Below are 26,129 nucleotides of genomic sequence, written 5' to 3' on the forward strand. Positions count from 1 at the left end.
AGCTAAAGCTGGAAGTACTGCTGTGCCTTGTGGTGTCCTAGACATTTGACAATTAGTTATTAGAATTCATAGTATCAATACAGCCAGTCCAGTCCTGTTTGTAAACAGAGATCTCGCCTCATTGTATTCATAGTCCACCTAAGACTGATCAGCCTAATATATATATATTTATATATATACATATATACATATATATATATATATAAAAGATATATAAGGCTTCAAAAACAAGATAATGGAACAATACATCTCCTAGCCCACCTCACCAACACACTGTTAGCTAAACAGGTCTTAAATAGTTTGACTCTCATCAAAGCCAAAGCCAGCAAACTCCAAACTTGTGTTCCTTTGGGAAGTTACAGTTAGAAAAAAAAATAGTTTTTGCATTGAACAAGCTAATTTTGTGAAGGCATCTGCTAAATCATTTAAAAAAATACATAAGGCAATTATGGGAGTTATCTATTATTATTTTGAAAAATGACTACCAGGCACACAGTTCTACCAACCATACTGCTGATGAGTAGTACTTTAACATCTCAGTACTCTCTGATGTACAGTATTACTTAACATAAAAAATGATGACTGGTTTGGCCTTTTAAAATTTTGTTAAATAATTCAAAATTTTCTAATGCAAAACCAATTAAACCTATGTCTTCTGAAGGACAGATTAATCAGGAAATGTAATAGCTGACTGACTAACAAGACAGAGATGTATATGAAATTCACGGTTACATGTACCTTGTTAGCCATAAAGAGCACAGTACTGGAGAGGTGACATTTCAGATACTAGAAGAACTTTTAAAATACTTGTTCTATTATGTATTCAAAATTTCTGAATCGTTACAACTCCTTAGTGAAACATGTAACATTTTTATTACAAAAAATGTTAAACAGTAATCATATGCAATGCTTGTACATTACAGAAAGCTGTGTTTGAAAGGAAGGAAGCAGTTTCACATTGCAGTTAGATATATTACCATAGTATGCTTATGTTAAGCTGTAAGTAATAGTTTAACAATCCTTTGTACTCTCCATTTGGATGGTAATATTGATGCCAAAGGACCTTTAAATGCTGGAATATAAAAACAGATACATATTAATTCACAATTATTTTTGAAGTTGGCATCAGCATGTGTTAAACATACTCTTCTCCTGTTGATTTGATAGAACAAATGAACTCCCATAAACTTTTCTCTGTGGAGAACTTTAGGCAAGATACTTGCGTCATTTTGGGGGCTTTTGTTCTAGGCCTTTTTCTGAACTTGTCTAAATATTCTTTTTTTGTACATATCTGTTAAATCATCATCTTTGTGCTTTGTATAACTGTTTTAAGTGTGACTGTGGGAGACGGCATACACACCTCCCAGAATTTCAGGGAAACTGTCATAATCTCAGATTCAGCTCAGTCATTACTTCTTAGAGTTGCTGGCATGCTAATGGCAACTTCTGGTGTATTGTATAAGTGTTTACAGATTGTAAGTCTTGACTATTTGGCTTTGTAACTTAAGAAGTGATACATCTTTTTGTAGGGCTGCACTGGTCATGGTGATGTGTAAAAAGCATGCACAATATCACTTCCCTCCCCTTTTCACTTTTTAACACTTCAGCTATATATGGAATCTCAGAGAATGTCTTTCTAGGCCTGCTAAAGTATCTGTGGGAAGTTCCAGATACGTTTAGTTTGATTTTTTTTCCCTCTGCAAATCAGACCCAGGTCCTACAGTAATTTCTTAGTCTGAAATAAACAAGTATTGCTGAAATAAATAAAGCACTAAGCAAATGAGCAATTGAGCAGAGTACAGAGAAAAAAAATGAATGAAACATGTAAACTACTTTTATCATATTGCTTTAGATGTTGTGTTTTGGCATCCTAACCTAGTATGTTGCTCTTATTAATAGAAGAAATGCAGCTTGCAGAAGTGTTTGCAGAAGAAAATTGTAGTTTAAACAGTCTAATGTAAATGTTATTTCTGTGCTTCAGTCTGTTTTGTGACAGTGATGGGTACAAATTTTTGGAATACAGTCCAAAAGATAATGACATAAAGTATTTTTAGTTTCTAAAATTTCAAAAAATAGTAAATCTAGTATTAGTAGCCTTAACAATACTATTATAAAGTAGTAGTATTTCTCCTTTATGAGTACTACTGGCTATGACTACAGTCAAGAAAGAACTATAAAAAGCAGAATTTTTGTGTGTTGAATTGTTTTCCTCCTGAATGGAGTTCACATGAAGGTGAAGAATGATGAGAATTAGCTGGAAATTTATTTTATGATGGGAAGAGAATTCCATATTGTCTTTCAGTAACTGTGAAGAGACTTTTAATTTTTCCATCAAAAGACACTAAAAGAAATTCTATGTTATTATTATACTAAATAGTGGTTTGATGAGAATTGGCAAGAGGGTTGATTTTAATTGGAAAATAATTTCTTTGAAGTTGAAAAATCTTTTGCAAGTACTTTCTTATTTCTCTTGTCAAGTAATTGATTAACTGCAAAGAGATTTGTATCAACTTTTACTTTAGGTCATAGTGCAAAAAAGAAATTTTAGCCTTCCCTATTATGAAGGCTAACATAGATAACCTATAAAACCTATGCGCACATGGAAAACACTCACTTCATTCCTTCTTTGCCTTCTTTCCACAATCACCCCTTCACCTCTGACAGATTTAGAGTTGAGCCTATAGTTGTGGAATTGAAATAATATTTTATCTGTTAGATTTCCATATATTAAGTGGATTCATAAGGAATTCTGATCTGTGTAGCAAAACTGTAGAATATTACATTAGTATTCTAGAACACCGCTGTCTTGGCCAGAGTTTCATTCCTTGTGTGCCATTTAGGACTCATCAAAATACTGTAAAAGTACTAAATCCACATGAAGAACTTTAACCATTAAAAGTGTTCTGATGCCTATAAGAAATTGAGGGAAAAAAATCACCTTTTTTTTTTCTAGTAAATTGCAGAGAGATTTTCATCTTCTTGCAGTAAATATCACCTACTACAATTAATCCTGTTTATTTCAATGGAAACTATAGGTCAGTATTCAATTTGGTATCAGTAGAAGGGATTATTTTCTGTTCTGCAGAGGATATACCAGGCAATATAGGTGCTTTTAGAAGCAACTTGTGCCCTATTTACTATGACTGCGCATACAGTATTTTTTTGTGGATTTCGTGTGGAAAAATTGGTTAGCTTTATTTCCCTTGTCACTATCATCATAAATATAGGCACAATAGATTAAAAAAACCCAAACAATCAAGCTGAAGGAATGCCCTGTGAATTCACACACTTTTTTTTTTCTGTTATAAAATGTAAACTAATGGTTTACTGTGCTATTTTAAGTGTATGAATTTGATAAATACATGTATATTTGCACCCCATACATAAGTGGGAGGAATATACAACTAATAATTACTGGCCTCATTCTGTGCTACTCTAAACTGAGGTTCACAGAGCATGAGAACTTGCCTCTTTTGCATTTAAATGGTATATTTAAAATGGCAGTGCTACCAATATATGCTGTAAGGTTATAAATGGAATATTTTGGGTGACATCTTAGCAGCCAGGGTTTGTGAAACCAGCAGTCATTTTATGAAATCTAGAAATATTTTAGTAGATTGAGAAGTTCACAAGCCATGACATAAGAAGAGTCATGTGCATCTGTCAGAATGTTTAATGTATTAATTTGTTGTTACTCAGTATGGAGATGTTTTGGACCTTTGGCACCTGTTCCCACTCCAAGCAGTGTTGCTTGTTAGCTAGAAGAATGTAAACTGGTTAATACAAAGTAGCAGGAGTCTGAAATCCAGATATGTAACAAAGACATTCCCACAATTTCCCTTGATCATTAGTCTGGGCTTGGAAAGTAACCCAGGCTGAAGATCACCATGTCAAATAAGAAACTGAAACTTCTAACAAAGATTTTTGGAAAAAGCTTTATAACTGAATGTAAATAGCTGGCATTAGAGATTAGCTAGTGTTCAAAGGAGATGGTGTTTAGGTGGTAAGATTTGCTCTCTGCTTGTAATGCTACAAGGAAAGGTCCCTAATCAAATTATTATATTGTCCTCTAGCCATATCTGAAATGCATTAGATCTTACTCTGAAGCTGAACTGAGATTTGATTTAAAATGACCAGGATAAGTATAAAAAAAAGTATAAAAAAGGTAAAATTACAATATGTCAAGTGGATTCTCAGAATAAACAAAAATATTGTAGGGATATATGATCAATCACAAAGGTACCAGGAGGAGATGATAAGTACACACAGTTTGTCTGGGCTACCGAGGGCAGGGAGAAAGAGGCCTCGGGAATCTTTGGATTTTTGAATCACACAAACTTGGAAGCTTCATATCCCTTTTTCTTCTCTTTATTAAAAAAATACACATATATAAACTTTGGATTTCATGGCAAAAAAAAAAAAAAAAAAAAGAGTGAATGCAAAGGGATATGAGAAAAACTGACATTGAGAAGTTACCAAAATAGACTAATTCTCCTGTAATAAAAGAATGAGAGTGGAAAAAAGAACTCATAGCAGGGTTGTAGCAACTACTCTATGCCTTATGAGGATGAAATCTTAGCCCCTACTGAGATAAACAGTAAAGATCTCATTCAATGGAGCAAGATTTCACTTTATGTGTTAGTATATGGGTGGAAATAATCTTTTTAAAACTTATAATAATGGAATACTTCTTCATTCCTAATCCTACCTTTCTTGAAACTTATTATGCTAAAAGACCACTGTTTATCATAACAACTAATATAATGAAATTCTGTATCTTCTGTTATGTATTTAGTCATAAATTTTTAATAGCAAAGATTATTCTTTTGTTCTGTATTTCTCAGTGCAAAGTGATGTCCTCATCTACTGGAATTCATAATGTTCTGGTAAAATAAATGATAATAAAGCCCGCTGAGAAGTTTTTCCAGGATCAGAGCCTTAGGAAATCTTTATTCAAATCAACTGAATAATGGATGGTTAACTTGGCTTTTCGTCTGACGAACCACAGTATTTATGCAGCAATCTGTTGATTGCTCTTACCTCCACCTATGAGCATACCAAATACTTTGCTTCTTATACACATTACTGATACAAAACATAATTCACCGAGCAGACTAGATGTATTTGTTATCAATCATCACTTGCATGTCAGCTATGTTATTTTACCAGATATTAAAAAAAAAAAAGAGGTAATCACTAACAATTTTGTTGTGCAGCTACATTATCGGAACACCTAATATGCATACCCAGGAATATGCAAAGTTCTGACAGACTTTTCCCACTTCTACCTTTCACTAGTGCCAGAGTAGCCTATCCTGTACCTGAAGTACGTCTGTCCCATGTAACTATGAAGTATGTCTCCCTTCTGTGACCAGATGTATGGCAGTCACAATCTGGTTAATAAATGCTGATGATCACATTTTTACTTACATGTTCAGTATATTCACACAATAGGAAATGAGTTAAAATATATGGATTTCTAGTTCCTTGTGTTGCAACAGAATATATGTATATAGGTTGCAAAATGCTTATTCATGGTTGCAAGTCATTGTTGTTATTATAGCATGCTTATGTCTGGGCTCAAGGCAAGCAAATATTAATTTTATCTTGATTTGTTTGCTTCTCCTTTATAGGTGAAACAAGCCTCTACTTTGCTACATCAATAAGAGGTTATCATCTGGCTTATTCAATTAAGATTCTTTCTGTTCTGGCTACAGGAACATTTTATATTCCTTTATAAAAAGAAGGCTTTTATACTATTTTATATTTCTTCAAGTTATATCATCTTCCTATTCAATAGATTTTTTTCCTCTTTGACTCTAAAGCTAATTTACTTTTATTATAGTGAATATGCAAAAAACCAAAAAAAGTATGATGTTTTCTGTGGCATTGTTACTGTACATTCTTTCCTAAAGAAAGTGAAAGAAAGTGAGAAAGCATCGGTGCTCTGTATTATATCTACCTTGTTTATTTACATTTTGGATTGTTTACTTCTTTTCCTCATTACAAGTATTTGATTTTGTACCTTCAGTATCAATCTCCAGAGAACCTTTTGAAATGCCTTATAAAAATTTAAGTACATGATGTTCACTTCAGAGTTCCCCCTTATCTATCTTTTCCAATTATCTCATAATGGAGCAGAGTGCTACAGCTCATACTCTATTTATATCTGTCATTTGCTTCATTCCTAGTTATTCCCAGGCTAAATCCAACTTTTATGTCTTGGCCTGGGTGCCATTTTTTTTTTTTTCATCTCTTGTTGACATTCTAACCTGTATTTATCTTCTTATCAATCTTAATGTACACAGGGAGGATAGTTTTTGTTAGCCATTTGTCATGACGCTATTTATCCACCGTTTTTAAATCTTTACTTTATTCTCTAATATAGTGGTTACAAAACACAAATTTGATGTCCGGCATTGTAACCTGGTCTCTATGCCTGGAAACTTTTTAGCAATATTACAAGTATGATAACTAGAATGTATAAAATTAAGCAGATTAATTAGCTCCACATCTGAGACTGCTATCCCCATGCATGTTCACATCCAATTAGGAAATGCATAAAGATGTTTTTGCTAAGAATATAGTTTGTACAACTCCAAAAAAACCTGAGAGCATTCCTTACTAAAGGCTATCTCCGGTCAGTTTAAAGTATTAAGGTTCTCTCCAATTTAAGTGGCAACAGAATTGGACCCTAGAGACTACTATATTTGAGTTTTTTTTAATACAAAGCATTCTTAGGAGTACATAAAGGGGAAAAAAATATGGGAATGAAAGAGCATTGGCAGAAAGGCACTGGGATATATAAAAATCTGCTTGTGAACCTCATATACATCTACCTTGTATATTATATTTGGATACAATCCAGAGACCTTGCTCAAGGTCTGAACACCGCAGGGAAACATAGGAACATATTATTCCCGTTTCAGAAAGAATTGAACAGAAGTCAAGCAATATGCAGTAAGTAGATGGAATAGAGGGCCAGAAAATACAGATCAAATATAAATCAAACAGTGAGGAATTCAGTGTACTAAACTGCCCTAGTCCTGAAGACATTCAAGAGACTGATACTAGAGAGACACTTTTAGAGAAAAAAAAAAATTAAAGGCAGCAAAGTTGAAGATTCAAGATTGAAAGAAAAAACAGATAGTTACAGTGGTAACTGCCTCCTTCCTGACAGGACAGTGGGTTGATAGCCTTCATATGGATGTATCTGTTTGTGCAGATAGAGTAGAATGGGAGATTCAGCTCTTGGCTGTGGGTAACCATTGCTTCTTCAGAATCATTTTGGCACAAACAAAGCAATAGATAACCTATAAATTCTTATCTTGGGAATACTTTTCTTATACACCTTACTCGTACATCTCTCAAACAACTCTATGCCTGTAAAAAGGATTAATTTTGATTTTATGAACTCAAATGGAAATGGGGAGCTGTATTATGCTTCATATTATTAATGAAGCACAGAATAGACTACAGTTTCAGTTGACTGTAAATTTACACAGGTGAAAATTAAGATTTTAAGCTTTCTAACTCACATAGTAAAGGTGAAAGCTCTCATCATATTTTGCCAGTCACATTTGGCTTTGTTTATCTAGGTTTCCTTTAAAAGCAGAAGAGTGGCCACACTGAGACAGTGTGTTCTAAATTGGTCTCTTTAGGCAGTTCAGCAGACCATAGCGAGCAGTAAGAGGATGTACATAAGAGCAGAACTAATACACACTGATACTTATCTTGATATAGCTTCATACTAGTATGCTCTCTTTCCCATCTCTTTTCTCTTATCAGTACTCCTCCTATCCCATATTGTCCTCTCCATTTTATCCTTACTCTTGGTATTCACGCCTTCCTCAAAGTCTGTGTCTGCGAACTTTTCTGTCTTTTCCATCTACATATGTTGGTCCAAAACGACGATCTTTCTTTTCATGCCTTGCCTAGTAAAATCTTTAATTCTTCCAGAGTTGTTAAAAAAAAAAAAAAAAAAAAAAAGGCATTGTCATCCTGCTAATTTTCTCCTAATTGTTAAAAATCCCTAATTCTTTATTGAAGCAAAAGATAAGCAGTTTATCAGGAGACATGCTGATATTTTTTGTTTTTTTTTAATAACCTGAATCTTGTATTTAATCAAGGATCACCTGTATAGTGTGTTCCAGAGTGTAGAGAGTACACTACACCAGATATGTAATCTATAGAAGCATGATTTTTCTAAGTAGTGATAGTGGAGAGAGTTTTGTACAGGAAGGTACAAAATTCTGAGGTTCCATTTCTGATTCTGTTGTGGGCTCACTGTATGTTCTGGGAAAAGTTTAATCTTGAATATTCATTTTTTCCATCTGTAAAATGGGGATATTTTGTATAAGTCTAGTTAAACTTATCACATAAGACAACTTAGTGCCTAATAATGGAAGAATTAATTTAGTACGCAAAAATGGGTGTTTAGTATATGAGTCAACTTTCCATGCTCTTATTACTATCCCTTCTTTATAGAGGTTATCTATTCATTCCACACAGTAGCCTTATAAGAAAGGTGAGCACTACCTCAATATTACAACTGGTGAAACTGAGTAAAAAGACTCAGTAACTTGACACAGATGACCTGGGCAAGCCCTGAAGCTTCTGATTAAAAGGTAAATTAAGATCACCAGACCACATTGCTGTCCAGTCACTTCAAAAAGTTTCATTCTGAGAATGAAAAACATTCAGCAATTTTAAAAAGGTGTGTTTTATGATACAGGATAATCAATGATGACAATTCACTTTTAGTCCGAAAGTTAGAAATTAACAGGAAACCAAATGCTATACTCCATAGCTGCAATAAAAGGCAACTCCTTTAATGAATCACAGTTACAAGCAATATTTGGCATGTGTTTGGTTGCAACTGTCTCTCAACAACTGTGTGATTCATTACAACCAAAATATGACATTAAAAAAACTACTGTAATAGGAAACACAAAATACAGAGAAAAGGCAAAGTACAAAACTCAGTTCATAAACATTTTAACCAAAGGTGAGAGGTGAAAGAAGAAGAAGAGAAAGATGTTGTGACAAGTTATTTGGTAGTGATTGGGCAGCGTGGTGTTAATATGTTAACTGGAACATTGGTCTTCCTGTCTCATTGACATTTTCCAAGTGTCAAGTAGCCTTGACTCTAAGGTGCTGAGCACAGATAAAGTAAAGTCAAAATAGCATCCTCCAAACAGTATGCATAGTAAAAACGTGGACAAAACTGTTGTAGTCACATTTTGTGTATGTTCAGACTGAAGGAACAACCTGAAATCATTTCAGCAGATACTGAGAAGACAACTGTTACGTCCCCAAAGCTACTACCTTGAGAATCCACATTTGTGCCCTTTGCAGAACTTGAATCTTTAGTATCTGATCCAACAAAAAGAGATAAATGGTAAAAGCGATAAATGGTAAAAGAGTTTGTAAATGATGATAGGCATTTGTTCCAATGGATTTTTTTCCCCATTTTGAAATTGGGTGTAACTAAAACAGGTGCATGTTTGTTCCTAATTGGAGATACTGAAAAGTATTTATTCTGTAATTGAGGGGAGGAAGATAACTTAGTTTAGGACTGACAGTGTTTTTGTTTTGTTTTTAATTAAGTAGTGATACATAAGTGATGTCTGAGCATTTAATGATGCTGAAGATAAAACTAGTGGCTATATAGCATTAGCTGTTCTTTGAGTGTGTTCTTTTTGATTTTCAAAGAAAATGGAAGAAATTACATACTTGCTAGTAGCCTTCTCTGAAATATGTTTACTTAACTCCCCAAATTGTACTGAAAAGTGTAGCCTTTTTATTAAGCGTAATGCCAATAGCTAATAACAAGGCTTTGCTATGTGATTTTATAGCAAAAAGCTTTGTTATATTTCCAAGTGTTGCATTTTGCTTAGTAAGCCTTCCACTCTTAAGTTATACATTATTTTCCTCCTGTTTACAAAACATGATGCTATAATACAAACTCCACAAATATTTAAGATATTATACATTATGCTTTCATAATTTAATCCATCATGAAATATATTTTTGTAATTGTACTAGGCCAGGTTTTTCTCTAAAATTGAATGAAGCAATTACCTATTTCAAACATCATTGTTTTTTTTTCTTTCTCATGAAGTCTCTAGGCAGTGCTGCAGGCACTGCCAAGGGGTTTTAACAAACCTACTGATGTCACTAGTCAAGAGAATAATTCCTGTTACTGAAAGTGAGTGGTGCTAAGAGATTTCTATTTCCAAAATCATCAGTTATGGGCAAACAAAAAGATTATATTAGAAGCAAACAAGAGATAAGTACAGTCTATTAAAGACATGTTTTTGTATGCTGAATATTAGGAAGTGATACTCCCTTTCTGAAGTGGTTTTTAATCAGGTACCTAGATATGCAATAACTAATGATCAGCACTTGTTAAATGAATTTGATAGTCTTTCACCACACAATTATCATATATAAAATGATTTAAAGCATCCTTAAATCATCCTTCCCCCCCCAGATTTGTTTCTTCAATTTAACCACTTATTTATATTCAAACCATTCATAATTTTGTCTTAAACACGTCTGCATAATCATTTCTGTGAACACCTGTTCCTGTCTTTGTCTGGATAATCTCCATGACAATGTCCCTAATACTGTTCAACTGCTAGCTATGTAAGAAATGAAAAAAAAAATAAATAAATTGGGAGCATTGAAACTTAAACCAAACTTACCAGAATAAAATCTACTGTGAAATAACATCCTATGTGAAGTGTTGGAGTAGCAATGATACAATTCTGTATTTGTCATCCATCTGTTTTGTAGCACATAAAATGGATATTACAGTACACTGCCTCTATTAAGTTACTGATTGCCTGAAGCAGAGATCTCTTTAAAGGGCAGTAGAGCACCAACAGTGTGGCACCAGAACACCCATATAACATTAATGCAAAGGTGCAGAGTTCATTGAAGCCCTGTTAATTGTGGGCTATCCTAAAGTATAATACTGGAGATGGACAGAAAAATTATGTAATAACTCAAGAAGAGAGGGAAGCCAGGCATCTCAAAAGGCTAAGATCTTTCAAGATCACGAAATGATGGTTTAGCACATGAGTCTGTTGGGAAAGCTTACTAGAATTTTTTTTGAGAGGGGCAGAGGATACATTATTGGTCTCACTAGCCTAACATTTCAATGGGATTATTACAATTGACAAGTTAAGTCAGCATTAATGCATAGCTACAAACTGAGTGTTTGTGATGAGTAACAGTAAAACATTACAGAAGAAAATTCTGTTAACGTGAAATTTTAAGCCAACAATTTAAGCTGAGTTAATATTCTAAGAACAAGCCTTTATAATTTCTTCATACTATATATGAGGGGTACCCATGCAAGCTATATCGTACTATGTATGCTTACTTATCTCAAAGAGGATAGGGTCAACAAGCAGGAACAGTGTTGTTGTATGACAATGATCTGCCATCTTGCTCTTGCTTTAGAGCAACAGGTGATAGGGATATGTAGTTGTGATACAGAGGCACAGAGCATTAGACACATGAATCCTCCTCCTCATAAGGCAGTTCATTACTCATGAATCACCAGCTGTCCTGTCACCTATCATAGTAAGGCAACCTTTCCCTTGAAACAAAAATTAAAAGTTTGTTCAGTGATAAAGAGAAAAGTTGGTACAGAAAAATAATCTCAGTAAAACAAGAAAGAAATTGTCCTGATGAATAGAAAATACATTTTGAAGAGAAACAAAATATAAAGAGATGTGGTAGTTTGTGATGAGTTACTGAAATTTGCACTCCTCCAACTAATACATAGTTAATCCAGGTTGACTGTGGTTGGTATGTTTGATGATACTCAAAAATTTTTTGAGTGTCTTTTTGACAAGCAGTTACTAGCATTAAAAACACACATACACAAGCCCCCAATCTCCCCAGAAGCAAAAAAGCCTAAAAACCAAAAAACACAAGCCAAAAACAGCCAAAAAGCATCACAAAATCTCAAAGAACAACAACTTTTTATGCACTTATATTTAATAGATACACACAACTGAATAGGATCTGAATTAAACACCTGAGGCATAGCTCATTATTCAGAGTGTTCCGTGGTATTCAGACTTACATAGTTAAAGCCTCACATACTGGATTTACATTGCAACAACAGCTCTATACTGTATATATCCTACAGGTGGAACATTTCTGCCCAGAGGTTAGTAAGTGATTTTCCTGTGTAGTAAATTCACTTCAAAAAGTGCACATGTGTGTGTGTGCAGTTTTAAACCCCCTCCTCCCCCCAAATAGTTGGGTAAAACTTGTCAAGTATTTTCCTTGTATAATTTTCTTGCAACACTTAGCTTACAAATACAGTATTCCTAATAGATCATTCATATTTGATTTGATGTATTAACTTTCCACTTTAGGCAATAGATTTGCAACAGAAAGTGTATTTGAACTGATAGAAAGTCAAATGTGACTAGAGAAATTGCTTTGAGATTTCTTTTCCCTGTAGTAACATCATATTTTCTGTAAAAAATTTTGAGATTTAAATGTTTCTCAAGATGGGTAATACAAGCTGCAAATTCAGTGATTGCTACTGCACTATCACAGCAGTGGTGATTTTTTTTTTTTTTGTTACTAGTTTTCATGTGTGCACGATGGAGAGGATAATTTCCTTTTTAAATTTGCAAGAGGACTGACCATTGCAAGAGTGTATAATGGGGAATTAAAAAAAAGAGTATTTTTATTTCATTGAAAAGCATGCATACTACTTAACACTAAGTCTTTATCAGTTGTTATTAGTCTTAGCCTAGAAAATTTATTTCAGCTTATAAATGAAATGGGAAAAATGCATACAAGGATACTTTGTACAGCAAAATCTAGAAATAATTATTCATTTCATATCGCTGCTTTTGTACTATTATATCGCTGCCATGTACCTATGTAGGTCTTATGAAGATAGTTTTATAAAACAGGCCAAATGACTAAAAGGGTGCATGAGGTTGTCAGTTTCTCTGTCAGCGTCTCTGATCAGCTCTCTTTTTAAATATACATGTGTATATTTATAAATATGTAATATATACACATATTTTTATATATTAAAATGCTAGATTTTTCTTCCTTGTAACACCTAATGGCTGGCATTTTTAGCATTTTGGCTGTTGAACAATTATGTAAGGAAGTTTGCTTTTATATAAAAGAAATACTTTCTTGTGGTTCAAAATTTTACTTTGTGCAACCTGAAAATTTTACTTTGTGCAACCTGAAAATCTGTTTGGCCTATTTTCTAGTGCTCTCTGGAATTTGTTTCAATTGGAACAAACACTGCTCATTGAAAAAAATACAATAAGATGTGTAAGAGTGCACATATGGTTCCTAAAGCACAGCATTTTTCATGCATAGTTGATCCTTTATTCTATAACTTGCAGTTAAGCTAAATTCAATGCATGCTATTTCTGTCTCTATTAACACTGATTCAGGCAGAATTCTTATGACACTGATGACACTTGATCTCTACAGATCCATGAATTATGAGTAATGATGTTTTCCAGCTATGTAATCAAGCATAGGTATGTCCAGAAAAGCTTCACTGGATAGATTAATTCAATTTGCTGATTTAGAAACTAATTTTCAAATCAACCTTCCTGTAAAAAGAAAAGATTCTCAAATGCAGATATATATAGCATATAGTCTTTAAGTATTAAGATGATCAAATTTGCTTTTGGACAGTTTAAATTTGAACTGGACCATTAGACTGCGTAAGTTGTTCTAGAGTAGTACAGCAAGAATTAGTTTGGGAAAATAAAAAGATAATAGGTAATACTGCTTACTATAAAGCAGTTATTAGAAGGCATGGTACCTGTATTCTATACATTCACAATGTTAAATATTATAGAGCATCTACATTTTATGTTTTCAAACTCTGACACATAGTCATGGAATTTAGTTTCAGAACACAGTGGTGGAGAAAGCATCAACCTTTGCAATACTTTAGAACATGGTAATGGAGCGTTAGCCAGACCTAGTGTCTTGTGCTATCATGTCGTCAGTGTCGAGCAAATCACTCATAGGGTCCTTAGTAGGGCAGCAGCATCATAGCCTGAGGGAAAGCTGAAAAGTACTGGCAGCCTCCGTGGGGGCTACCCTGACAACCTGACATACTGCTTCACTAGCAAACAAAAATGTTATCTTATAGTTTTGTGGACGTACAGCATGAAGATCAGAGAGCATGGGGGGGCTTTAGTCCACTTGGAGGCATAATCAAGTGTAGCTTTGATACAATTAAATGACATTGCATAATGTCATTCTAGTTTTAAAGTTATAATCATTTTGTATTTTGGTAAATAATAATACAAAATTGAATAATGCAATAGTAGGACAATTGTTGGCAGCAATTTTGGAATCTTTAGGTGACAGGAATAAGGAACAAAATACAGATCAAAATATTAATCGTACAGATAAATGAAACTTTTGAGACAGAAGACAATTGCAGTTCTAAAACTAGTAAATCTGGAATAGTTAGGTCAGTCAGCAACACCTGGGTAATATCTTCCTTGTGTCCTGCAAACCTAAAAGGAAAAATGATTTGATTCACCATTGCAAGAAAATGTTTCCTTTTATAATGAGAGGAAGAATCAAGGATAATAAAGCAAATGTAGCTATTAGATCTTAATTTAAAACCTGTGCAGTTTCAAATGATGTCATTTTAGTACACTGTATTTTTATTTAGCATACTTAACAAGAGCCATAGGGGTAATGTGCTTGAGATGATAAGCTATGTCAGGTTGATGGTGGCACAGTGAGCAGTGTGGAGTGCAAGGAGCTTAGTGACATCATGGAAGACAAAAACCAAAATGAAAGTGTTTCACTACATCTTGGAACTCAATATTCTGCAGTTCAATGAATAGATATGGACAATATAGTATAATATGGACATAGTTCTGCAGAGCTCTTGAAAACACTTCTTATAAAAGGATGATACCTGTTTATTATGAGTAAACTGTTAAGACAACCTTAAATCAGTTTTAATTATTCACCACTTATTAGAAATCATCTTAAGAGAATGTATGACTATATTGCAAACATATTAGATTGCATCAGCACAGCACATGGCAAATAGGTCCAGTAAGAAATTAACTTAAAAATTATGTCCTATTTTCCTATTCAGAAAAACATTATAGTCTTGATCCCAGAATTCCATTGTGTTATGCTCATACTGTAAGGATGGACTACTAAATTAGGAGGTTGTCAGCTGCAAGAGGAATAGCATCTCTTCTGTCTTTCCAATGAGTGGGAGCAAACACAGCTCAGATAAAAATTACTACCATTTGTTTTGGATTAGTGTCATTCAGTATGGAAAGGAAATGAGAAACTTCAGAACTTTATTTGCTCCGTGTTCATCATGACCTATGCAGCCAGAGACTGAATCCCTACCAGAATCAAATAGAAGGTCTCCTGAAGTTAAGTGCCAGTAATGGCACTTATTGCCATTTCCTTCAGCAGAAGATGAAGAAGCATCATTTGACAAGCAGTGTTGCTCTGTCATATTGATTTTGATGGAATAAATAGGCCCGGAAAGTCAAACGTGGTAGCATGACCATTCCTGCGTGAAGCTCTAAACAAATCAGAATTTTGATTCAGAGTTCTCTGAAAAGAGGAGAGCTATAAGAAGAAAATGCCTGTTTCCTTTTTTTCCACGATAAAATAGGCTCAGACAAAACACAAATGCTTCCATTTAGGCACTGTACCCTACATAATAAGGAAGCTTTCAGTCTTTTGGGGTTTGAAATCTTAACAGGATTTCACATATATTGGATCAGCAAATCCCAATTCAAAAACAAAACAAACAAACAGAGAATATTGTGTCTATATTACAAGGCTCTTTCTAGAAAAAAGAGCATGGAATGCCACTTCCTAAAGAGATTTAATATATTTAAATAAATGCTCAATTATCTTCCGGTTGGCTCCATTTGTATAGGTGACACCTTTTCTGGATTCCAATGTCAAGAAGTATAGCATAGACAGTTTAGCAGCTCTCAGCATGCACAAAGTGAAAAATCCTACTTATTTTTTGTTTACGAAGACATTATTTCTGCCAAATCTGCTGCTTTCTTACAAAGGAAAGGCAATTTGTAGATTTGAAAGTGCAAGATAAAATTCTTACTATAGTAAAACGTGACTCTGGAGTTAGAATGACATAAATAGCAGTGGAAAAGAGAAGGCAGAATTAGTTAAGCAACTGGAGTTTTTACAGCAGACAGATTGGCCCCAGTTGTTTACAGTCACGAGAAGAAATACTTAGCATTAGTGTCCTTGACATGAATCAGTATTTTCCCTGCTATACTTATTTTTACATTACTTTCAAGTGTACTACTCCAATTAGATCCTGACCCAGTTAGTAGAGTAACGTATACTTGCATTTTGGGTACCTGAAGACACTTAGACTTCGAAAGATTCCACCATCATTGTTCTGTTAGGTTTAAAACAGGAAGGACCTCTATAAATGGTAGTTATTTTTAAAAAGAAGTTTTAAAAAAGAGCAAACACTATATTTTTAAAGAGAATCAGATGACTACAGTTGGTTTTTGTCAGAGGTATATCAACCATATATTTGTACATTTTCCAGCTAAGGAAGAATCAATAAAGCATAAGAGCTTTCTTCAACTTCCAAAAGGACCTTTTCATGGAGTACTCAATACCTACTGCATAGAAAAGTTGGAAGAGATTAAGTGACCACATTCCTGTATATTTTCCTATGTTTCTGTCCTGGTATCCAGCCTCAAGGATGAATGTTTGCAGTAATCATCAGCTTGCTTCCTTTTCTGATCAGGAAGGACTGAGTTACAACTTTCTTTCTTTTTTTTTTAAAAAAAAAAAAAAAAAAAAAAAAAAGAAGAAGAAAAACATGAAGTGCAAAAGCTGTGTTTCAGTCACCTACACTAAAAGTAAATAGAATTTTAAAAAAGAAATCTTATTTCATAGTCCAGATGATTTATGTACCCTGATCTCACTGATCTGCATGTATGGCGTTTCATCAAAACCAAAACATTTACCTTTATTTGGAACCAAATTTCAAATAACTGCTCTGTTGCAGCAGAAAATACTGTGTTCACTCACTCATTTGAAACGTCTAACTAAGTAATGCTTAATGAGTGTGTTAATATCTGCCACACCATTAGACAGTGTAATAAACAACAAAATGTTCTAAACATTATTCAAAAATTGTAAGCAGCCGCAGTATTTACAGTCATGCCACCTTAAGGCTATAGTCATTAGACTTCTCCTGAAACAATTTCAGCCCAGTATGTAACTGAATAGGAGATTTCTAGGGAGAAACAAGAAATATGAAATTGCTAGTGATTCAGTAGATGATTTTCTTCCTTTTGAGAGTATGCTGAAAAAAAAATAACCTCCAATGCACACCACATTTGTCATGGTGCTTTATAATGTGTTCTCCATAAAGTAATGTCCGTCTTGTAGCAAGTATTCACTATACTATCAATTATGCTAATTAGAGATAAGAGATGCAAGGAAGGTAAGAGAAATTCAAGAAAGTCAGGGTTTACTGCCGGGGAGGGGGCAGAAAATGCTTATTTGAGCTCCTCTCTAACAAAATTAAGTGATTTTTTTTTACATTGCAAGTCAGAATTTACTCAAGCCCCTTCCCCAAAACATTCATTTTCTAGGCTACACTTTATAGAAGGAAAAGCTAGAAAAGAGCAAATACATAAGGTAAAATTTTAGTCTTTAAGAAACTGTTAAAGAGATTTGAGCAGAGCAAGCATTCTCCCTAGAATTAAAAAAATACAGTACTTGGAAAGAAACTGCATCCGGAGGCCTCTGTCCTAATTGTTGCCAATGGCTTTTTAGGCCATTTGTGTTTCTTAAAGGTTAATATTCACCTACTAGTTCACCTAGTTAGTATGCACTCAGTGAAATATTCTGTCTGGTAGTCTGAGTACAATGAAAGCATACCTTGATTATATGTGCATGTGTGCACATGTCCCGCAAATATTTTTAAAGAGTCAAGGGAAGGAGAAGGAGGAATTGAAATACAGTTTTTACTTAAGTTTTTTAAAGAGTCAAGGGAAGAAGAAGGAGGAGTTGAACGTAGAAGTGGTGTTAGCAGCATTTGTAATCCATTTTGCCATGGAAACTGCTGCACTGTGGAATCCCAGTCTGCTCGAGAGCATTGGTTGCTAAGGCAAGGGAAGTAGAAGTAGACAGCTGCTAGAAGGCTATCAGAGCAATTCGTAATGGTAGTGATAGAAGGGTGATTAGCTCCCATATCCTCTTCCCTCATTATCGTTAAATCATGGCTTACTGTTAACATGTTGTTCTTTCATGGTAAGTGACTACTGTAATTTTCTTACCTAAAATCTGAGACACTAGTTTAAAATGTGTAAAAACAGTAAAAGCCCCAGATACTGTGCTTAAATAACATCCCTCGCTTCCATAGCTTGTGCCACTTTGTTTACCTACCAAAGTACGTCCTTAAAGATTAAGTAGATACACTTAGCATATGACAGCTGCCAAATCATGGGAAGTGTTTCCTACTAAAACTGTCATGGAGCTAACGTACCTTGGAATATGGGCAGAGAAGAACCAAGGCAGAACTTAGGCTATTGCATCCTGAACCTACTTACCTGCTAATTAGCTTCTGAACATCCTTTCTTTACATGCCTTAAAGTTCCCAACTATTTAGAACTGGTAATGTGGTTATGGCATGGTAAGATATTCAAGTTTCTACAAGTTACAGAACTTGTCTGTAATAAATATAAATTCTTAAAAATAAAGTTATATTTTTGCTCTTTGATCAGAAAGCAACGTAACTCCTTTTCTACAAGAAACACTACAGCAAACCACACCAAAACTAAGTGACTAACTAAAATTAACTGATCCCAGTGAGCGAGTCATAGAGGGTCTTCTTTTATGAACTACTGACCCTAATGTGATAATATCTAAACTTCAGGTAAAAAATAAGCAAACATGAAAAAGCCATATATCTTCTCAGATGTCACCCTTTCTGAACCCAGAATACAATTGTACAATTATTTAGAGGTACAGAAATATGCAATATTAGACAGCTAATTAGGGTAAGGGAGAGTGTATGGTTAATACTAAATTATATATGAATTTTTCAGCAATGGCTTCACATGTGAAAAGGAATTGACTAAAGGCAGGATTCTGCTGGAAAGAATATACAACAATGTATCTAAGAACAAATCCAGGCAGTCAGTGAAAGAGAAAAGACTATTGAGAAGAAATTCTCAAATAAAGGTCAAATATACTTAAGGACAGAAAGATATATGAAAGTCTGCAACAGTTATAGTATGCAAAGAAAGTGAAAACTGAGGAAGGAATTCAGTTTTATGATGATGCCACCATTCTTTAGCAAAGTATAGCAATTCTCAAGCTGGGAATTGAGCCCTCAAAGTACAGAAAGTGTGCTGGGATAAAGTGAAAGGTGGTTCATTACTGGAGGAGAATTGTAACTGCTCAGTGAGATTCAGTCATTTGGATGTGGCAGGGAGTTCAGCAGAAATGGAGCTAGTGTTGCACTCAGATATTGAGGCAAGCAGTGCAGCCTCACAACTCTGGAATGAACTAAGTTTATTCTGTATAATTAACACCCACCTGCAGTCCCTGCAACAGTTTCCTCTCTTCCACTTTGAGAACAACTGCAAAAGTTACACTCACACTGAATGGAGGAAGAGAGACAAGAAATGCATCCCGGGAAGTTGAGGGAAAAGGGTGGGGGGTCATTACTATTCCGTTACTGTAATTGGGAATAGTAGTTATTTTTTGCACAACACAGCACTATAATTTTGCCTTCAAGTATCAGTATTTCATTGTGACAAAAATGATGAATTCGAGAGAAGGTGATGTTTATGTAGTGTATGACTATCGAAAGTGAACTCAACAAGTGAACACTTAATTGAGAGACATAAACAAGGTAGGAAGAATCATTAAAATGGCAATTTCACAGAAGGAGAATTAAAATGAGAAAGATTGTTAACCTCAATATCAAGAAGATTTTCTTAACAAAGATACAGCTACTAGAATAATCTTCCAATGAAAATATCAAGAACATAGATGCTTCTGACTTTAGAATACAGAGTGTCCAAGCATTATGAAAAGGATTCTATGTGGAAGGAGGATGAACTAGATATGATAAAAAGTTAAACCAACTTTACTCATTCAAATGTGAGTCAGCTTTTGGCTGAACACTTGATACGTTCCTTCAGTTGTGTAAAAATCAAATTATTAGGGAAAAACCATTTCGAAAAGTTATCATTTACTATCTTTCATGCTTAATTCTAATACTTTCTTTTATATTTCAGGGTGCAAGTTGAATTCTATATGAATGAAAATACATTTAAAGAGAGACTGAAGCTCTTCTTCATCAAAAACCAAAGATCAAGTAAGCAATTGGGTTAATTTCTGTTAAGCTTAATTTTGATACTTTGGGTGGAATCCAATTCCTTTGAAAACAATTGCAGCGTTCTCAGCTAACCCAGTAGGAATCAATTTTGCTTTTTGATTGTATTACAGAAATTCTGTATTATTTAAAGTATTTCTTTTGGAGAAGCAAGTATTTAGTGATGTGTTTTTAAGTCAATTTGATCACCACACAGAAGTATTTATATGGATATGACATTATCATGTTTATTAGCAATGTTATGACCCAACTTCTTACAAATCTCTTTTCATAGATAAGATGGAAAGGTTCTGAATAGTATATACTTAATTGCTTGAGATGCATCTTAACTGAAGAGAAAGTAAATTCTTGAATTTAAGTGCGTGTATGGAAATATGCCTCTTCCTATATGTACATATAATCCTACACATATGCACACACACACACTTTGGTGGCAGAACTGAAGACTCTGTACATCTAGAAATAGATACATTTCTGATTATTAGCACAAAAATTGCAGCATAAGCTGGCTAGTTAGCATGAATTCATGGCCATTCCTATGCAAAGTGATTATCTTTCTGGCTAAGCACATTAAGACAATCCTAAGTTACTATACTGTGACATTTTTATTAGGTTATGATTGGGTAAATGTGATGTATTGGTCCAAGGGACAGGAATACAGTTTGGAAGTTTGAAGTAGGCAAGAGTGGGAAGCAACTGTTAATTCATCCTACTGGATATGAATTAATACTATAAACAAGAAGAAATACACCAGAGTTTTCTTACTCAGCGTGCTTGATGATTGCTGGAGAAATTAATTCTGATGAATCCTCCTATGTAGAATACCATGTAGAAATGAGGTAAGCTTTGTAGAAGTATACTGTGCTAGTAATTAAAACAAACAAAAACCCAATATTGAGCTCTTCCTGTAGCTAGTTAGTAGAGATGCTTTAATTGTGAGTACCTTTTCTTCCCAGATCCACAGAAGGCAGACTTTGAAATGAGGCATGTTAAGCAGCTAGTTCATGGAAAGCAAATTTGAGAATGAGGGTGATTACTATAGTATAGTAGCACATGCCATAGCTATGCCATTCCTTACCAGCTCTCACAGTTATAGAAGCACTGCTGGGTCTTCTGGTATACAAAGTATAACTAGCAAATGGGGAATACAGCAACACTTCTACTTTATTGAATTAAAACAATTGAGACATGCACACACCACAAATTATTCAGAATTAGGAAGTTTAGCCAAACCACCTTACTGTTCCTGAAGATCTTGGTTCTGATTCAAATACTTGAAACCAAAATGCGTTCAAAATACTCTTTCTCAAAAACCTGCATGTGGAATAGTACCTGCCACTGATTCCAGTGTATTTTGTATTGAAATTGGAGGATTCTGTCACACTGAGGTTTCAACAAGTAAGTACTTATCAACAGGAAAGTAAAGAGATTGCCATTTAAGTCTTGGGTGGTCTTCAGTGAGACTGCTGAAAAACTTCCTTCACATACTACAAATCCTCCTACCTGTCCTCCTACCTACCTCTTATCATTGCTGATGCTACTCTCAATTATTTCTTCAATCTTTCAGACAGTGCATCATATGAAACTACAGATGTTTGCCAAACAATTTTTAAACCAACTCTTAAGACTTCATAAGTGGGTTTAAGTAATCAGAAGTGATACCTTGTCAACCAGAACAGCTAACTAGCATTTAGAAGTTTTTTGCAGAGTATTAAATTATTCTAGTCTAAATTACATACAGACTTGTAGCATGAAATATCAACCATTTCGGTCATTCTTCCTGTTTTGAAGTAGTTCTTTAAATTGAGAAAACAAGCCTCCATCTAGGTCCAATGTCAACCAAACTTCCAGTCAGTCTTTTGCAAAGCAAATATATATTCAAGACAGTTTACAATGCATCAAAGACATTTCACAAAGGTGTCAGCCAGCTACAGAGAAGTGATGGCATATTAGTATGACTTGCTTGTACTTGCCAAGTTGCCACTGTATTACCACAGCTTAAAAAAAGTGAAGTTCCAATTCAGTGGAGAAGGAATAAATGAAATAACCATCTCCAGGATATGAATTATTAATCATATATTTTGATCTAACTTTTACAGCCAGCTGCTACTGAAATGATTTTGCTGAAGGCCAAAACATGTTAAAGTCTTACCAGGAACCTTTTATCAGGTCTATTACAACTACTATAGTCACCTGGAATAGAGTTGAAAGGAAAGAAGAGGGAAAAGCACAGCTGAGATAGATAGAGATACAACTGAAAGGAATAACAGAATGTGATAGTAAAGTTTTCCTCTGCTATCCCTATCACTCACACTTTGCATCAGATCATGTCTCCAAATTGGAGGATTTATCTCTAAAATGCTTGTAAAGGAAGCAGCAAGAGTTTGTAATACAAGTGAAGGTCACAAGCAGTGTTGATGAAGTTTGATGTATCACTTTATAGCTAAAGTTGCCTGAAAAAAAATAGCAGACACTTGTTCAAACCTGATAAGGAAACATTAACATTTGATGTAGCTATATTTATTTCATGAAACAAACAGACTTTGAACCATTTATATCAATTTCTTCTTTTAAAGAAGACAAAACATGTAATACCATGGTTACAGGGGCACAGTGAAATTAAATCTCATTAAACAGTGTATAACTGGATAACAGTATATGATTGATGTAACTGAATAGAAGTTTCAGGCACCAAGGTCAAAATATAGATAGAGACATTCTGTGCAAATGCCTGTGCTACTTGAACAAACTGCCTATGTATGGGAAAAAAGAAACCAATTCAAGCAGACCATGTTGGTACACTGACAGCACGTAAAATAAATGACAAAAATAGTTAACTAGCAAACAGAAACATGAACAACTTTGTTTGTAAGATTTTTTTTTTGAAAAAAGAACTATTATAAATTCCAGTGTTCTCTGTTGTCTGCATTCTCTTCTTCCCCAATTTGAAATCTTACTACTTCACAGTGGTGTAAGAAATGAAGTTCTTCCAACTTGTAGATGACACCCCTAACTATGAGGCTATGGAATATTTTAGCCATTGAGAATACTTATTTAGTGGTCCTGTGTTAGTTATTCCACCCTTAGCAGGGGTGACTGAATATGCTCCCTGTGACATTACATCTTATTTCTAATGGCCGAGACACACGGAAATAGGCATTTTATATTCCCCTTTAGAAAAAGCGCATCTCCTTTCTCCCACATGAATAGTGTAACTCCTGACACAATCACATGTTGTAAAAGGCCTATCTTATTACTTTGTTATATATCTATAATCCCATCTGTGATACACACAATATAGCTGCCTAAATAGGTCCTCTAGATAACATAACAGCTCTGTGAAACACCTGCTTGGACTTCTGTGGTACATAGCTATTCATATTCAGATGTATGCAGGCCCTGAAGCACTTTTAAGCATAGCCAGGAGTAGATTTGGGGAACTTTGAATGCTCCAGTAGTTCTAGATTTTTCAGGACTGAGACTTTAGAGTTAAGAGCTTAATACATGAGTCAGAAATACAGCTTCCCAGTATTGATCTAGCTTTGTCAGAAAGGCACCATTTCCTATTGGCATTTAACCAACATAAAATTTCAAAAGATGATTAGAAGCTGGACTGTTACCAATATAGAAGTGTTTCAGATTGAGATTGACATTTACAGAGAGAAAAATCAAGAGAAGTTGCAGATGATGGACTTTTGTCCTTGCTTAACAATTAGACAAGATGAAATTGGTGGGGAAAAGAAGTCCTATTTTTCTGCACTCTTCCTCCCTCCCCTTCCCCCCCAATCATCTGTTCCTCTCATAATAATAGCTTAGTTGGTATGGCAATCATTCATACTTCAGAAAGCTTCTACAAAAGGGTTAGTACAGACAAGCAATTCATGTTTTCTTCAGTAACAATAATAAAAAAAAAAGACAGTACAAAGGATTATAGCAGAGTCCAAGAAAAGCAGTAGAACTCTTCCTATTGAAATAATAGTATTACAGCACCTACCTTCCATAGCCTCCAGATACACTTATTAATTCAACCCTTCCACTCTGCTCTGGGGAATAGATAGTCTGTGGCTAATTAGGCTTGATTGATAAGGCAGCAGGAATCTCTAGGTTAGTGGTCACAAAGCTAATCGCTACTAACAGCTGTGGAACTTCTCATAGCTAGAATCTAAATGCAGGATTTAACCTGTAATTTACAGGTGACAAGATGCTATAAAGGTCCTTCCGGTTCTCATAAAACTTCAACTTCACAATAGTAGTAAAGCATATTGTATAATAAACTTTAAATTTTTGTTCGCTGATTGCATGTTAGAATGTTTAAGGATCTGTTCTATATTTTTCTATGATGATTGGTGTAGGTTGCATTTTAATCAGAGGGGAGCTAGATGATATAAAGGGTGATTTTCTGCTTTATCTATATTGTGTTATTTTAAGCTTAGGGGTGAGTAAGGTGAAGAAGTATGTAGCACCTTAAGATAACGATGGTTATTTCCTTACAAGTGAACGTATTCACAGAGCTTTGGGTAAGCATATTGAGGCTCTAGTTCCTCAAACCATAAAACTAATTATATTCAATTCAATTTGAATTAGTATTGAGCCTACCAATATACTTGTGACACAATAATAAAAGATACTATCTTTCTGTGGCTGGTGCAGATGAAATCATAGCTTTGCAAGGCTCAGTTGTTTGTGCACTGCTTTGGATACAAGGTTCAGCTGCACAAAACTGGCCTCTTGGTTCAGAAGTCTGAAGAATAATAATGCTTGAAAATGATGTTGCTTTCCACCAGTTGACCTTAGTCAGCTAAGTATACCCTGAATGAAAGCTTTTAAAACCTGGAGTTAGATACAGATATTTTCACAGGTGAAATGTTAAGACTATTGCATTTAATAATGAGACTAAAGATTTAAACTAATCCTGTAAAGACTCCAAAACCTGATTAAAGTACAGTTAAGTTGCATTGCTGTAGACAATGGCTCCATTAACTCCAATCAGCACTGAATTAAATTGCCTGTTTTAGAACCAAGTGTCCATGTGGATCCATTTGAAGTCATCGTGTCTTTGTGCAGACTTTTAGGATTTAGATCTATATTTGAAAGAACTACTATAATTTGGGATAGTATTTGAGGTCTGTTAACTGGAATATTTCAATGTTCCGATGGTCCATGGAATGAATAGTTTACTCAGTGTTCAAATTGTGTATTTGGTGTGATTTTCAGATGTCACGATTCTTGGACACTTAATTATGCAACTTTAACATTAAATAATTACAGTTTAATATTTTATAAATTGGGATAGTATTAATATATTCCATATGAAAAGCTGCATGAAGACTTGCAGATACCGATCGGAATACTTGTCATTGTATATTCTCTGCCTATGATGAAAGTGTGTCTTCTTCATGTTGTTGTATCTTGCATCTCAAATAACCATATGTAGTTTTGGTTCCCCTTTCAAAAAGAACAAAAGAACTTATAAAACTACAAAAGGTCCAAATAATGCCATCAGCAAAGATGAATGGCATAAAATTGCCTTTAAGCAAGTGACTGAGTAGATCTTCACGTTAAAACACAGACAGACTCTTAATCCAGAGATTCCTGGAACCTGGGAAGGTGTATTGAATGTCTAGCTGACAGGTTTGTTCTTGCGTTCTTTCCTGTGATATGCCAATGGCCCATATCAGAGACCGGACTAAGATCTTTAGTATGTTGCAGC

At 34.5% G+C, this 26,129-nt stretch overlaps 1 protein-coding gene across 3 annotated transcripts in view; it reads left to right on the forward strand.

The window, feature by feature from the left end:
* The window catches only part of KCNT2 (potassium sodium-activated channel subfamily T member 2), a 155,825-nt gene that overhangs the window by 12,028 nt on the left and 117,668 nt on the right, over positions 1-26,129 (forward strand). For all 3 annotated transcript variants that reach the window (XM_062581257.1, XM_062581258.1, XM_062581259.1), the window contains exon 2: positions 20,322-20,401. In XM_062581257.1, coding sequence (XP_062437241.1) covers positions 20,322-20,401 — 80 coding nt within the window. The remainder of the gene's footprint in view (positions 1-20,321; positions 20,402-26,129) is intronic.

This window comes from Rhea pennata, chromosome 8 (assembly GCF_028389875.1).
Source record: "Rhea pennata isolate bPtePen1 chromosome 8, bPtePen1.pri, whole genome shotgun sequence".
Classification (NCBI taxonomy): Eukaryota; Metazoa; Chordata; class Aves; order Rheiformes; family Rheidae; genus Rhea; species Rhea pennata.